Genomic DNA, 15,964 nt, shown 5'->3' with positions numbered 1-15,964 from the left:
CCCAAGCCCTGGCTGAGACCCAGGAATCCTGCACAGCTGTCCCAACCCCAAGTGCCTAGACCTCCTTACCGACTCCTCCTCTTCTTCATCTTCAAAGAAATCAGTTTCATCTGTCTTCATGTTTGATCCCAGAAAGTCTGTCTCATCATCCCTGGAACCGACAACAAACCTGGGAGCAGAATTCTCTCCCTCACTGGAGGTCGTCAGGGACGACATTGCAGCTTTGGTGGCCAACCATCCCGCTCTGGAATCACAGGGTACAAAAAGGGACAGAGAAGGTCATGGCAGGGTGAGCCCGGGGCTGGCTGTGCTAAGGGATGAAGTTGACAGTGGGGAGGGCAGGGACTGATCTGGCATAAGTGAGCCCAGGGACATGCTACCCAGCAGGAGACCCTGGGGGTGGGAGAGAATCCATGACTCAGGTTCATGTTAGAGAGGCAGCTCCATTGTGCAATGAACCCCTTTGCACCCACTGGGAAAGGGATAGTGCAACCACCAGTGCTGAAACCACATGAAGCTTACAGTGACGCATGGTCCAAGCCACTGTCTAAACGATGGAAGAGGACAGCCGACACTCTCACAGGCTTGTACACCCAAAGGCACCAACTGAGACTCCAGAAGTTAGGATGAAGCTTAGGACAGTGCCAGTGACTTTCCAGTTGCCAATTTTCATCCTTTCATCTCAAGAAGACCTGCAGTAACAGAGAGACCAATTTGAGCAGGGAAAATGGAGAAGTGACAACCCTTTGGCAAAGAAATAGAACACAGAGGAAGCAGCAGAAAGAGTTTGGGTTGCAGGTTGGGGCTCCTGGGTTTGCAAGCTGGCTCTGATTTACTCTGTGACCATGGAATCAGATTATCAGGATCCAAGCTACGCTTCATGAACACCAGGAAAGGACTGTGTCCTCCACTGGCACTGACTGCCACAGAAATGGTGAGGTACAGTACATGAGACCTGTCCACACCAAGTACACAGCTGTTCACCTCTGGCCATAGCTGCACACACAAAAATGTCAGCCCACTGCCCTTCATTCAGGCCACTGCCCTTCACTGTGTTTTCCCCAACTGTAAAAAGGTGAAAAGCATTCCTTCTGCATAAAGTGCAACCTTTAGTAGACAATGCTCTTAACACCTCATGTCGAGTGCTTCCTAAAAATTGACACAAGATTCTCTCTGCCACTGGTTCTCATGCTCTCACGTGATCTCCACCTCTCCCCAGAGTTTCCTCCTCATTTGAACGTGCTTTCCCTTACAGCCAGTGCACTGTAGGAGCCTGTACAGTCATGTACAGCTGGCAATCCCCAGTCCCCTGGCAGCTCCTTCCCACAGAGCAGAGGCACACCCAATGCCACCAACAGCTGCCAACATGGTCCCGCTGCAGGTGAGAACCTCCTCACCTAGAGCAAAGGAGGAAGGTTGCCTTGATCCATTTGAGCAGGGTGAGAACAGGCAAAAGAAACAAGCTCTCAGAGAGCAACCTAGCTGCTTGTGGAAATCCCTTGGAAAGAAGGGTAGAAATAAAGCACAGCTCCCCACAGACAGGCTGCAGGCTCCTGGGAAGGACAGGGTAAGCACTGGGAGGCCCCAGAGGAGCAGGAGGGCAGCAGAGCAGGTCCCACATCATGCTGCCCAGTGCTGGCTCGGCAGCCAGCCTGTCAGCCACCCAGATTTACCAGGCAGCCAACACCAGCACAGCTGAGACCAGAGGAGACAGAATGAGCCTGGACTCTGTACCCACCATGCTGAGGGTGATTCCAAGCTGCTCCACCTGACTCCCAGCTCAGCCAGTCTCCTGCTTGATCACCAAGCCAGGTGTTGCCTGCTCCCACAGAGACCTTGAGGCACAGCAGAGTGTTCCAACAGAGCTCAAGCTGTAATTCCCACCTATGCTCTGCTGGCGGGAGCAAGTGTCAGCAGACCAGGCTACACAGGAATTCTGCTGTGTGCTCTGTATAGCCCTACTATTTCCATAGGACGACTGGAATAAGATTCCCAGCATGCTCAGGATGCATTTTCATTCCTGTGCCCTGCTGCCTCAGCATGCCAGCACAGCACAAGACCCTAGCAAGTACACCACCAGCTTGACAGCTTATGACTTAATGAAGTAAACAATGCAAGAAGAGGAGGAGAGTTGTTTCTCCAATCCCTTACTCTCCCCTCCCTCCTGGAAAAAAACAGATCAAGCAGCAGGAAAACCTTTGCCCTAAGATCTAAAAAAGCAACGGTTCTCTACATTCCTGCACCCATCCAAGAAAAAAAAAAGTCTCTGCCTTGCTCTTAGTGTTGATAAAGGCTGTGACACCACACTTGAACCAGGTCAAAACCTAGAGCCTTGCTGAATCTGACAACCAAGGATGCACCAGGCATTACCTGGTGTTAACAGGGAAAACCTCGTTATCTCAGGTTGTTTCTGGTGTGGGGAAAGGAGAAGGGTATAATCAAAACCTTTTTCAGGTTTCTCTGTAAAATAGATCCTTTAACTGACCACATTTATACCAAGAGAGCCTACAGACTTGTGACGAAACACAGCTTTTAGCTACAGGCATAACTAAATAATCTAAAACTCAGGCAGACTGTTGCTTTTAAAGGGAAACATGCACATGCACCTCTATTCTAATGTCAAAAACTAGCAATTGGAAGTTGTGCCCAGCATGCCTGCATCAGCTCTAGTGATCATCATCTAGGTTATCACCACCATCATCATACAGGCTATCAAAGAGTTTCTATGCCAGGAGTTAGCAATTCCCCTTAGAGAAACAATACTGTGCTCTGCCCATGACACCACCACATGGTTACCTCTTCTCTTCAAGCCTGCAGCTGAGAGAGGCACTGACAGTGCCTGATGTCAATGGTCTGCATCATCCTCACTGCTTCCAGAGGTCAGACATCTGCAGGTCTCACCTTTCACTAACCACAGCAAGAAAATTTTGTTGAATTCATGCTGCTGGCTGTGTTGTCCAAGAGAAACAAAAGCATTAACACAGCCCTGGCACACACACACAAAGAAGTAAAGATGCTTCTGGCTTATTGGGAATATCCAGGCCTGGTAGTCCCATCCCAGATACAGAAGGAAGTACACAGGCACCAGCCACGCCAGCTGAAGACATTCTTGCACACCTTTTCCAGGAAGGGCAGTTACGATATGCTACACAACCATACAAAGGCCCTAATCACCTCACAACAGTCAGCAGCTGCTGACACACAGCTTGAAACTGAGACACAGATCCTGCCTCTAAGTGCCCCGGGGCTAATTCAGCTCCTTAAGATTCCCATGCATTAGCAGACATTAGATCACTCTGGCTCTGTTCAGATACAGATGTCCACAGAATAAAGAGGCCTATTCTTTATTACCCACTTCTGAGGTACCAGAAATGCAAGAGAGAAGAAGGTATGGTCAGGTCTTGTACTGACTTTGCTACTTCTGTAGCACTAGCCACTGCGAGTGGGTTTGGGTGTTGTTTTTTGGTTTCTTTTTTAAACACAGCCCACTCGAGGTGCAGATGCACAATTTGAAAGCACACCCCCTACAGCAGAAGGCCGAAGGACAAAGGCTGCAGGAACCAAATGAAGCTGATGGCTGCTCCAGGGAGACTGGGTCTGCACACACTGGGGAGCATCAGTAGGGGTCTGAGGGGTACAGGGCACCAATGCAGGCAGACAGGCTACAAGGATGATTTCCACAGCCTGACTTAAACCAGGACAAGCCTCTGCAGGATCATAACCTTTACGAATACACGTGCCTGACATTTTAAAATACTAATGCTGGCAATGTCTTGTTCAACTGCCTGAAACTGCTGTGGGCACTAAAACCAACCAGATAACACAAACAAACAAAAAAGCCCCAAACCTGATAGTTTGAGCCTCAATCAGTAAAGTACCTATGCACGCAGTGAAGTGTCTTTGCCCAAAAAGCTACCCCCATTGTCACAAGAGCTATGGTATTCAGGTTAATTACATACTCAGATTCAAAAGGTGAAAGTTGTACTCCTATCACAGACACCTGATTACTTCAGAAGAATGCCTATTCCAGAGTTAATAATTAAAAGCTATTTGGACTTGGTGTAGCCAAGAAAGCTCTCCAAGCTCTATGAACACAGTTCAATGTGTTTCACAACTAGGAAGCTGAAGTCATGCTTCTAAATGTAAAGCTCAGCCTTCTCGACCAGCATATTTATTAATTCCAAATCTACCAGTACCTCCAAACCCAACACAGCAACAGGGAAAACGATCCAGTTCCCTGAGCAGAACAACACCACCTGCAGATTCAGTAAAAACCTCCTGTTTATCGCTTCTGCATCTGAGCAAGTGTTATGCTGTTCCCAGAGCTCCTGTGTCACTATGATCAATTACTGTCACAGAAGATGGTTTTAATGAGAATTTTTAACGAGATTTACGAGATTGTTAAGTGTAACAGCACAAATTCTTCACAGCATCAGAATTTCTCCGAGACTGTTAATGAAGGTTTAGTAACGAACGGACCGCAGGGCTTCTCCCGCCCAAGAACGGGGCCGGTGCATACACGCAGCCCGGCGCTCCGGACACCGGACCGGACCCTTCCCTTCGGCAGCCACCGGGACACGGCCGACCTCAGCGGTCCGCCCCGACGCCGAGGGGACGGGACCGGCGCCGCCCAGACAAGGGCACCGGCACGACCACGGCCAGGCCTAGCCGCAGCATCCCAGAGGGCCCCCCGCTCCCAGCCAGACCCCGCAGCGGCGGGGAGGGGCTGCGGGACCGCTCAGACGAGGCAGGGACGGTCCACAGCCCCGCCCGCCGGCCCGCCCGGGCAGAGCCCGCTGCAGCGCGCGGAGCGGCCTGCTGCGCCCTCCGCCGAAGGACATCTCTCGGCCCGGGGGTAGGCCGGGCACACCGGGCCCGAGAGACCCGCGCGGGGGGACACAGGCCTCCGGCTCGGCCTTGACCGGCCGCAGCTGCGACCTACCCGGCGCTCCCCAACAGCTGCCGGCGAGCCGGGCCCAGCGGCAGCACGGCCGCCCGCCCCCCGCCCGCGTTCGCTTCTCTCCCTTTGCCCAGCCCGCAGCCACCGCCCCTCGCCCCAGCCCCGGGCTCATCCCGGCCCCGCCGGCGGCAGCAGCAGGGGGCGCCACCCCAGCCGCCGCCATTTCCCTCCGCTCACCTGCGGCCTCCGAGCGCACCCTTCTCTGCCGGCGCAGGCGTCAGCCAATCAGCGGCTGCTGACGGCCGTAGCCAGCCAATCGGCGGAGAGGGGGGCGGGCCCCAGGAGAGCGCGGCGTGGCGGGCCCTGGCGGCGGCGGCGGCAGCAGGGGCGCTGCGGTCCGAGTGTGCCGCGCGCACGTGGATCTCGGGCCCGGCGCTGGGCACGGGCATCGCCGCCGGGTCCCGCGTTACCACGGCAACGGCGCCGCGCGGGCCCTCCTCGCCCTGCGGGACCCCGGGCAGGGCCGTGACTCTGCCGGGCCGCCGGTCCCGCTGAGCCGGAGGAGCCGGGCATCGCGCTCCCGGCCAGCGCCCACTGCCGCTCCCGTCCCGCGCGGTCTGCGGCGGTAGAAAGGGGCGCGCTCCAAGCCCCTCCGGTGAAAGCCCGCCGGTGCGGCCCCGACGGAGCCGCGGGCAAGGGGTGCGCTGACTGAGCGTCCTGCCCCGGACTGCGGGGACGGCAGAGGGAGAAACCGGCGCCGAATGGTGGCGCGGAGCGTGGCGGGAGGCCGGTGGCCGCCGCCCGCCCCAGACTGTGCCGCCCAGAATGGCCGCCGGCCCCTGAACCACTCTAGGTCTCGGGACGCCGGAACGCCGGAGAGCTGCGTCCGCCGCTCCCGTCTCCAGGTGTTCGGACTTCCAGCGGCCGCGCCCTTGCCGCCGCGGGCTATGCTGTGCTGTGCCGTGCCTTGCCCACCCGCACCGTGCGGGGTCCGGTTCGAGGCCCCGTGCGTGGGTTCGGTGTGGGGCCCGGCCCGGCGCTGTCCGCCGCGCGGTGCTGAAGGCGGCGGCGGCCCCGGGGCGGCGGGCGGGGCGGGGCGGGAGGGGCGCCCGAGCAGGTGGCGGTGCCACCGCCCCCCCCTCATGCCCCGCCGGTTCCCCGCCCCCCACCCCCCTCCTGCCCCCGTTCCCATTCCCATTATTACGTCCGTCCGTCCGCCCGCCCGTCGGCCCCGCCACAATCTCTCCGCTGCTCCGCGATGGCCAGCACCTTCGGTCGCGCCCTCTCCGCCCGCCGCTCTGCCGGCCTCCTGGCCATGGTGGGTGCCGGCTCCCTCGCCGCCGGTTTCCTGCTTTCCCGGGACTCGGTCAGCGCGGGCGACCGGCAGCGGCGGCGCTACCCGCCCAGGTACCAGCCGCACGCGGCGGTGGCGCACGTATGGGGGGCGGCGGGCGGGGATCGGGCTCTGCGGCACCGGGAAGGGCGCATAGCTCCTCGGCCAGGGAGGGGGTCCCGGGGAGGCCTGTGGGGGTGGCGAGATGGACGGTGCTACTCCGCAGGCTGGGGCCCAGGACGCCCGGGAAGCGATCCCCCGCTGGCCCCGGGACCCGCGGCACCGGTGGCCCTCGGCGGGACGGCTCCGTTCCCGCACCCAGAGCAGTGGCGCCTCCGCAGCGGGTCCCCCGCCGCCCTGCCCGGCCTCCCCGAGCGGCTGGCGGCCCCCCGCGCTGCGCCGGGCCCTGTTCGCCAGTCTGGGCACGCCCGCACTGGCCGGGCTGCTACGGGGCCCCGTCGTGGGACCCCCCTCTGAGGCGGGGGCCGTGGGTGCCTCTCCGGGCGTCTCCTCTCGGCCTCATTACCTGGCCGGTGACGGAGCACCGGGACAGGGAAGGGGGCAAGGGCTGGGAACTGCCGGGGAGGAGGGTCAGCCGGCGGGGCAGCATGGCCAGGGTGGGACATTAGCCTGGGCTCGGCCCCATTGTTGGGGGAGTCAGGGAAGACTTGCCAATGTCCTGGTGGGAACAGGACGCAGCAGAGGGCTCCTTTTCTCCTCCTGGAGAAACCCCGAGAACACCCGGGCAGCGAGAGCTGGAGCCAGAGCAGGGACAGAAGCTCCCGGGCAGCCCCGGGGCTGGCGACAGCTCCTGGCCGCACCCCATTTGGCATGTACCAGCCTTCCCACGCGACTGCCTCCAGGGACAGGGACTTTCTCTATCCAAAAGAAAAGGTTTCCTGGCAGGTCTCACTCTTCCGTCTCTCGGGGGCAGTTTTTTAAAAGGGAGACCTGAGGGTCCCGCGGGTGCCCAGCCTGCGGGTAAAGCTCTGGGTGAAGATGAGCCCCGAGGTGTGCAACCAGGGCTCCTGGGCGGTGGGACGGGGCCGGGCAGGGCAAGGTGGGTGCACACTTGGCTGTGGCCTTGGCTTAGGGGTACTTCTGGGGTAATGCTGGCTTCTGCAGGAGCCGCTGGCCGATTTACACAACCTGTGCCTAATCCTTAAGCCAGATAAGTGCCAGAGCTACAGAGCAGTGCCAAGGTTCAAGCTGCAGCTCTGGTCTTGTGTCAGGCCCGCTTTGAAACTGCTCCCTTACCTCAGGTGGGCTGGAGAGCCTAGGCAGGCCTCAGGAGGCCCAGGCTGTCCGTGGAGCCCCAAGGCTGTCCTGTCTGTGTTGCCTGGCCCAAGCAGCATTGGAGAGCCCAGGTACAGGATGGGCTGGGGCAGGAGCTGCCTGTGCCTCACAGGAGCAGGCAGGGTGGGACTGGGAGGGAGAGGGATATGGTGGCCACCCACCCTGTTCCTTTTTGCCTTGCACCAATCACTGCGCTGCTCAGCTGGCACAGCTCAGAGGCAGGTCAGGAAAGTGAGGATTGGGTTTTCCTTGCCATCCTGATGCTGGCAGAGGCTGTGCACTGTGAAGGAGAGGAGTGGGGAAGGAGGCAGCACGTTCCTGCTCCAAACACATGCGGCTGCTGTGATCCCTGCACCAAAACACCATGCAGTGAGCGAGCAGCGCTGCATTGCAGGCGGAGAGGCCTGTGCAGAGCTGTGCGCGGGGGCCTCGGACATGTGGCATCGGACACAGGAAATAGGGAAGGCAGATTGGAGTGAATCTGAAGAACGGTGAAGGCTGCATGTTACTGTCTATGCTCCTCCACAGAGGGATATATTTTGAAGTTTTCTGAAACACACAGCAGGGCACAGACATCAGGTCTTCACTGAGTTGAGGAGGGTGAGGGAAACCACCACAACCTGTGAGACCTTCTGGCATCCCACCCATGCCCTGCTCCTGCAAACAGAGCACTGGGGCTGGGGAGAGCTGACGTGTCTCCTGCAAACCTGGACACACAAGTGTCCCCTTGCCCACACGAAGCATCAGCTGTATCCTTGTTGTAGCTAGGGGCAGGGGCCAAGCTGGCTGTGCTTGGTGGCTGGGGAAAAGCAGCAGGTCAGAATGCTGGTGCTTAAACCAAGGAAGGGGCTGGGGGAACAGCCAGGCACTGTCTGGGCAAAGGAGGGATCTGAGGTGAGTCTGGAGGAGGGGATGAAATCAAGGTAAGAGATGTGGCTGAGAAGCTCTATGTTTTTTTCTGTGAGGGTCTGTTTGGGAATGGTTTTGTTGGGGGCGAGTGAACGAGCTGGGGGCTTATTCCTTTAGTCTTTAAGTTACAGAGACATTGATAACGGCCTTGAGGGATCTGAACTGGCTCCAGTGGCTTAGCAAAGGTGCCACAGTACAAATGGCCACACCAAGGGGGCATGGACACCCCCAAGAAGCAATGTGAGCAGGGATGTGCCCAGTGCCAGGCAAGGTCCCACACCAGGCATGGTTCCACATTTAGATGGTTACTCCAGGGCTCCCTTCCAAAGCCAAAGCCCCCTCCTCAAGGCAGAAATGAGCGATCTGCTGGGCTGTCTGCAGCACCCTAACAGCACCCCGCTCCTGCTCCTACTGCTGGCGAGCTGGTGGCTTGGGGAGAGTGCTGGAGGGTGCTGGATTAGCCATGAGGAGCTGCCGTAAGGAAGGGCAGAGAGATGCAGGAGGTGCCACTCCAGGAAGTGCTGCCCATTAGGTGGACTAATAATACCTGCTGGGTGCTTAGCAGGTCTCATCTGTGTGAAGCACCTCCGGGCAAAGGGCAGAGAGGGCAGGAACTGTAGGGAGATGCTACCTGGGGTCACAGATAAAGGCAGCAGCACCGGGCAGCCCAGCAGGACTGCACCGGTGGCAGCAAAGGGCCCAAGACAAGTTGCCCTCATGGCAGACACCCACCTCCCACTGGAGACGCTTCCAGCCTTTGTGGCTGGCAGCCAGGGGGAGAGCCCATCCCATTGCTCAGCCACGTGGCACTGGGAACAAAAGATCATAGAATCATAGATCATGGATGGCTTGGGTCAAAAGAGACCTTAAAGCTCATCTTTGTCCCAACCCCCCTTCATGGGCAGGGACACTTTGCATTAAACCAGGGCTGTTTTCAAGCCTCCATCCAACATGGCCTTGAATACTGCCAGGCACGATGGGACAGCCACAGCTTCTCAGGGCAGCCTAGGCCAGTGTCCACCACCCTCACAGGCAAAGATGGTGCTGAAAGATCATTAATTCACAGACCAGCTTTGCGTACAAAACCTAAGGGACAAGGCAGCCCCAGTAAGGCTAAATGCAGTGTTGCGTTCATGCCTATAGCAGAGGACATGGGACACCAAGGAGAATGCAGCGGGGGCACAGTGCCAGGATTCAGCTGGCTGAAGGAATGGGCTGTGTCCCCTGCAGTGCTGCTCTGGCTCTGTGTGGCACTGCTTGTGAGCACAGGGCTGAGCCTGCAGCACCTCCATCCCTGCACTGCCTGCTGCTCCTGGCACCATCCAGCCTCGTCCAGGTGCTCTAGAAAGGCTGAAGAGAGATTTCCCAGATTTGTTGGCTGTGGTTCAGGGCTGTTCTTGGAGAGGATGCGTTCAGACCAGGAGCTAAACCCACACTGCAGCAAGCACAGACGCTGCAGGCAGGGGTGAGGGACTCGGGGTTTTGGGTTCTCTGAACACCTCAGTGAAGGTACAGACTGCCCGCAGCAGGCAGCATGCTGAAACCTTCAGCAGTCTTCTGCTTACTGGAGTAAGCTTGCTTTCCTTAGCAACTTTTGCTGTCTCTCTGGCTGTAGTCTGCTGCCCCCAGGCTGGAAGCACAGCAAGCTATGGGCCCGGCATGCCAGACTGCACCAGCTGAGCTGGAGGCCAGGGAGGACTTGTTCAAGTGTCCCATTCTGATCAGCAAATGCGTCAAAATATCAGAGCATCTCTCCCTGGGGAGGCAGGGCAGGAGCAGTGGGGGAGTCTGGGGGCAAGGCTGTTCCGTCCCGTGTTACAAGTCAGCCTCTGAACTGGAGCATCTGAACAGAGCACAGATGTGTGTGGCTGGGGAGCAGCCCCCGCAGGCCTGCACGGCCTGGGGCGAGCTCCTGCTTTAGCAAACTCCTCCTGGCACTGCCCCAGGCTGGAGCTGCCAGCCCTTCCTTGTGCGGAGCAGACAATGTCAGCCCTACCTCCTTGCTTTCTGCAAAGCGCAGGAAGCCACCAGCAGTAGCCAAGCAGTAGGCGAAGGGCCAACGCACATTCCTTGGCCTGCAGACCCAGGGTGGAGGCGGCAGCAGCACCCTGCATTGCAGCACGGGACGGGCTGCAGCCAGAGCTGCTACCCCACAGCAGGACCGGGAGAGTGCCAAGGGCTCACTGCTGGGGGTGCTGCTGCCTGCTGCTCACACCGGCCAGGACCTGCCCCTAGCCCCACATCCTCTTTTCCCCCATGGACACCCCCACACACAAGGCAGCACCCTCCTGGGAGAGGTAACTGTTCCCCAAGGCTGCGGGACCCCTCCAGCCATTCTCCAGGTTGCCTGCGCTGGCAGGGGCAGTTCTGTCCTGCCGAGGTGAGTGGAGGCACCACCTCCTAGAAGGGAGGGGTCTGGCCAAGGCGAGTATTGTCAGGGTCCTGCCGTACCAATCCCCCTGAGCACAGAACAAGCACAAAAGCCTGGCTAAAGTGGGAATGAGGTCAGGAGACGGCCTCTCACTAAGCTGATTAGAGGAAAGCGTCTCCTTAATACAATAAACTATGCCAGAACAGGGCGGTTCCACTGGTGCGGATTGGGGCCAATCCATCTCCTGTCCCCAAGCATGCGGGTATCCGGTGGGGTTCCCACAGGCTGTGTGCCCTGCCTGCCCTGCTGGCTGCACCTGGCGGGAGTAGGAGGGGCAGCGGGGCAGCACCCTCCCTTTGGGGCAGCATTGGGCAGCCCCAGGGAGAAGGTGTGTGAGACCCCCTCCATGGCCAGGCCACCCTGGCAGCTTGTCCTCCAACAGCTGCCAGTGCCCCAGAGGACCTGTGGCTGACATGGCCCCGCCACTCAGCTGCTGAGCTCTCCCAGCCATGGGCCCCCCGGTGTGGCTGATAAGGGCCACACCCCAACAATCGGTCAGGTCTGCTTGTGGACTCTTGTCCTTGTGGCAATGTCAGCCCTCAGCTTGGCCTGCACCCTGCCCTCCCCATGGGGTGCTGGTGGCTGCCTTCCCGCTCCCTGCTGGCCTTTGCTGGTGGGGACAAGCAGAGCAGCTTGACCTTCCTCCTCAGAGCTTCCCATGCCCACACCTGCCCTGAGGGTCTCTGTGGGGCCAGGGCAGGAGCACTGCTGTCCCCTGGCCCCAAAGGACTCATCAGTCTCCCCTCCTGCAGCGCTGAGTACCCAGACCTGCGGAAACACAACAACTGCATGGCCAGCAACCTGACACCAGCCCTCTATGCCAAACTCTGTGATAAAGCAACCCCAAATGGATGGACCTTGGACCAGTGCATCCAGACAGGTGTCGACAACCCTGGCCACCCATTCATAAAGACAGTGGGCATAGTGGCTGGCGATGAGGAAACCTATGAGGTGAGTGTTGCTGGAGCCCTGCCAGGCTTCAGGCTCTCCAGGCTGCCAGAGCAGATCTGGTACCTGTGGCACATCATCAGCTGGGGATGTTACTGCCCACCTCCTCCTCGTCAGCCCCTGGGGACACAGAGCTCCTTCAGAGCCGTGCCATCTTCTTGTCTTTGCCCCAAGTCCCACTTCCCTGGGCAGCCTGGGTTGCCCCTTGCATTGCAGGGTTTGGTGTGGGTTTGGTAGCCACAGTAGCCACCCTCTGTCCCCTACCATCATGTCCCCCACACTGGCAGTGGGACTGCACTCTTGGCAGAGGCTTTGTGCAGAGCTCTTGGCAGAGCTGCAGATCCTCCTGCTTGCTTCCAGGTGTTTGCAGAGCTGTTTGACCTCGTGATTCAGGAGCGTCACAATGGGTACAACCCCCGCACCATGAAGCACATCACGGACCTGGATGCCAGCAAGGTGTGTGAGCCAGGCAGTGGTGCTATGCTTGGAGACCTGCCCTGGGTCTTGGAGGACAGGGCTTCCACCAGCATCAGTGCCACCCCATGAGCACTCCCCGGCTCATCTCTGTTCCAGATAAAGCTTGGACAGTTTGATGAGCGCTATGTGCTCTCATCCCGGGTCCGGACTGGGCGCAGCATCCGTGGGCTGAGCCTGCCGCCAGCCTGCACCCGCGCTGAGCGGCGAGAGGTGGAGAAGGTGACTGTGGATGCACTGAACGGCCTCACCGGAGACCTGGCAGGCCGGTACTACCGCCTCAGTGAGATGACAGAGAAGGAGCAACAGCAGCTCATTGATGTGAGTGGATGCAGCTCCCAGCCAGCCACCCCGGGTGCCCACAGGGCAGGACCCTTTCCCCAGAACTGCCTCTCCAGGAGGCCATGTCCTCCTTTCCCAGCCCTAGTGTCCTGTGGGATCAGGGCATCCTTCCCCGTCAAAGTCACACAATGCGGCAGAGGGTGCTCATGATGCTGCTCAGCCCTCCCCCTGGACACAGCTGCAGCAGCTCACAGCCCCTTGTAGTTCTTGCCTCATGTCCCTGCCCATGTCCAGGGGAAGGTGGTCATGTGGCACATGGCTGGTGCCACACCAGCCCCTGGTATGGGGTGGCAGTGCACCAGCAGCCTTGTGTCTTCCTGGCCGGGGAGGCAGGGACTCCTACCCACAGGTGGGGACAGGAGGAAAGCTTGTCCTGCCTGGGGCAGTCACTGTTCATCACCTGCAGGGCAGCTGGGGCCGGTGAGACAAGGTGCCCTGGCACCTTGCATCCTCAGTGAGCCCACACACTCTCCCTCCAGGACCACTTCCTCTTCGACAAGCCAGTGTCCCCACTCCTGACGGCAGCAGGAATGGCCCGGGACTGGCCCGACGCCCGAGGGATCTGGTGAGGATCCGCCCTGGAATCAGGCAGTCAGCAGGGCAGAAGGGCAGGGGATGCTGCTGCCCTCTGCGGCTGCTCCTGGAGCCCCCTATGTTCCCCTGGGCCACTCTCACCCCAGGCTCTGTGGTGACACAGACAGACCCTGGGCTCTGTCTGCTTGTGCCTGTCCTGGGAGCCCCTTGTGCCCTGCAGCCAGTAGCCAGACTCTGAACACAAGCCACAGTGTCCTCCTAAGAAGTCAGAGTTCAGAGCCGGCTGCTGCTGCTGGTGCTGCCCCCTCTCACCATCCCACAGCACCTTGCATGCTGAGCTGCTCAAACCCTGTAACTGCCTTCTGCTCCCCTGGCCATCCCCAGCACTCCTCCTGGCTCTCCACACACTCTTCCTGCCCCTAAACTTACCCTGCCACCTTACTGCTCCCTCCAGCATCTCTGCTCAGCCACACAGCACCCCACACAACAGCCCACGACCCCCTGGAGTGTCAGCCAGCACATGGTCCTTGCTGGCACAGCAGCTTGGTGGCAGCCTTGTGGAAAAAACCTCCATGGCACACGTGGTCCCCAGCTCCAGCCACCCCTGAACCCAGCATCCCAACGCACACCCCACATCTCACAGCCCCCTCCTGGTGCCTGCATGGTGCAGGAGCTGTGCTGCTGTCCCCAAGCCAGGGAGGGTTGTCAACACGCTGGCATCATTCAGCTCGCCTTCTTCCACAGATCCAGAGCCCAGGACCCATTTGTCTGCCTGTGGCATATAGGGATGAACACTGGCCCATCTCCAGGAGCTTCTCCTGGCTGCCCTGCATGGTCACAGGAGCAGAAGGGGCATGGTTATGGGTAGCCAGGTGGGCATAGGGGCTCTGCTGTCTGCCAGCACAGCTGAACATTGCCCTGTCCCTAGGCACAACAACCTGAAGACATTCCTGATCTGGATCAATGAGGAGGACCACACACGTGTAATTTCCATGGAGAAGGGGGGCAACATGAAGCGTGTCTTCGAGCGCTTCTGTCGGGGCCTGAAGGAGGTGAGCACCCACCAGCCAGCCCCACAGACAAACAGACAGGGAGAGGGACCCCTGCAGGGCTGTTCCCCTATGCTGGGCTGGGCAGCAACCCAGAAGCAGGCATGCCATGCCAGGGACTGAGCAGCTGTTGGTGTCTCTGCCCCAGGTGGAACGTCTAATCCAGGAGCGAGGCTGGGAATTCATGTGGAACGAGCGGCTGGGATACATCCTGACCTGTCCCTCCAACCTAGGCACTGGGCTGCGAGCAGGTGTCCACATAAAGCTGCCACTGCTCAGCAAGGTATGACCATGGCTGGTTCTGTGTGTAGCCTAGACAGGGCTGCAGAGAACCATGGGGTGCAGGGAGCCCATCCATGTGAGAGGTGCAGGGCTGCACGGGACCCAGACCGGGACCTCTCTCAAGTTGTCCCAGGAAACATATGGTCCAGCTCCCCCCTGCATTTGCAGCTGGAAGGACTAGGGACCTGCATGTCACCCTGATCTTCCCAGGGCAGGGCTTCCTCATGAGCCTGCTGATGGGCCCTATGGGTGGGTCAAGGTGCCCCAGGAAGCAGTTGGCTGCAGAGGCCCAGCTCCCTTGCTGATGGCCTCTCTGAGTACTGACACCTTCTGTGGCCACCAGGATAGCCGCTTCCCTAAGATCCTGGAGAACCTCCGGCTACAGAAGCGTGGGACAGGTGGTGTGGACACCGCAGCTACTGGTGGCATTTTTGACATCTCCAACCTGGACCGGCTGGGGAAGTCAGAGGTGGGTGCTGGGAAGAGCTGCTCTTGGAGAGAGTGGTTCTGGAGCGTGTCTGTATGACAGGTCTGCAGCACCCAAACATCTCCAGGCCCGTGGGCTGGGGCAGCATGTGGGGATGGGTGGCAGTGCCAGCCCTTTGTGAAGTGGGGCCACAGTGCCGTGGCTGGCACCTTGAGTTAGGACCTTGTGTGCTCCTGGTGCAGGTGGAGCTGGTGCAGCTGGTGATCGATGGTGTGAACTACCTGATCGAGTGTGAGCGGCGGCTGGAGAAAGGGCAGGATATCCGTATCCCCTCACCAGTGCCGCAATTTCGGCACTGAGCTGGACCATGGCAGCACCAGCCCCACGGGACCCAGCAGCCCCGTAGCTTATGTGATCTCTGTGCCCAACATGTCGCTGTGTCCTGTTACCTGCAACGCGCCAGGCCAGACCCCGTAAACATGTTCTGCTGTAGCCATGGCTCTGTCTCCTTCTTAGCCCACCACCCACCCATCTCCATAGCGCCCCGTGCCCTTCCAGGGACACCCTTCCGGGTCTGGGTTCCCTGAGCTGCCCGGCCCGGGTTCTCCTGAGCCACTGCTCCCCTGAGGGAGATGGGGGACAGCTGGGGCTGCCCTAGTCTGAGGGTCTGCAAGGGACTGCTGCATGCAAGGGATCGGGGCTGGGGGCAGTGCCGGGTGCGGTCCCCGCGGCACTGACCGGAGCAGGACCCGCCCTCCCGTAACCCTCCGGTGCCTTGCGGAGGGCAGCGCCCCCTGCTGGCTCCGGGCTGGCACTGCCCGTTAAAGGGGGGCGGGGGCGGGCGCCGGGGTCCCGGCGGGCCGGACAGCACTTCCCAGGCCATGGTCTCGGGCCAGTCCTGGTGCCCAGCCCGTCGCCGGGCTCTGCCACCACTGCAGGGGCGAGGACCCACCGGTCAGCCCCTTTTCCCGGGAGCCCCGTTTCCCCGACACTTGTGGCTGAGCTGGGCCGATCCGGCCCAACCCTGCCCTGCTCCTGC

At 59.7% G+C, this 15,964-nt stretch overlaps 2 protein-coding genes across 2 annotated transcripts in view; one reads left to right on the top strand and one right to left on the bottom strand.

Moving 5' to 3' along the window:
* Positions 1 to 5,177, bottom strand: part of PPIP5K1 (diphosphoinositol pentakisphosphate kinase 1) — a 42,437-nt gene extending 37,260 nt beyond the window's left edge. Inside the window, 3 exon segments of the mRNA XM_030456775.1 lie at positions 70 to 244; positions 523 to 692; positions 5,138 to 5,177. Coding sequence (XP_030312635.1) covers positions 70 to 216 — 147 coding nt within the window. The 5' untranslated portion in view covers positions 217 to 244; positions 523 to 692; positions 5,138 to 5,177.
* LOC103538232 (creatine kinase U-type, mitochondrial) lies at positions 4,362 to 15,417 on the top strand. The gene is made up of 9 exons (XM_030456672.1): positions 4,362 to 4,855; positions 11,622 to 11,820; positions 12,178 to 12,273; positions 12,391 to 12,612; positions 13,113 to 13,198; positions 14,096 to 14,219; positions 14,365 to 14,499; positions 14,842 to 14,967; positions 15,168 to 15,417. Exons 1-9 carry the CDS (start codon positions 4,362 to 4,364, stop codon positions 15,282 to 15,284), a joined length of 1,599 nt encoding a protein of 532 aa, XP_030312532.1. The 3' UTR covers positions 15,285 to 15,417.
* The last annotated feature ends 547 nt before the right edge of the window (positions 15,418 to 15,964 follow it).

This window comes from Calypte anna, chromosome 10 (assembly GCF_003957555.1).
Source record: "Calypte anna isolate BGI_N300 chromosome 10, bCalAnn1_v1.p, whole genome shotgun sequence".
Lineage (NCBI taxonomy): Eukaryota > Metazoa > Chordata > Aves > Apodiformes > Trochilidae > Calypte > Calypte anna.
The sequence above is the reverse complement of the archived record's forward strand: the minus strand, read 5'-3'. Positions and strand labels throughout refer to the sequence as shown.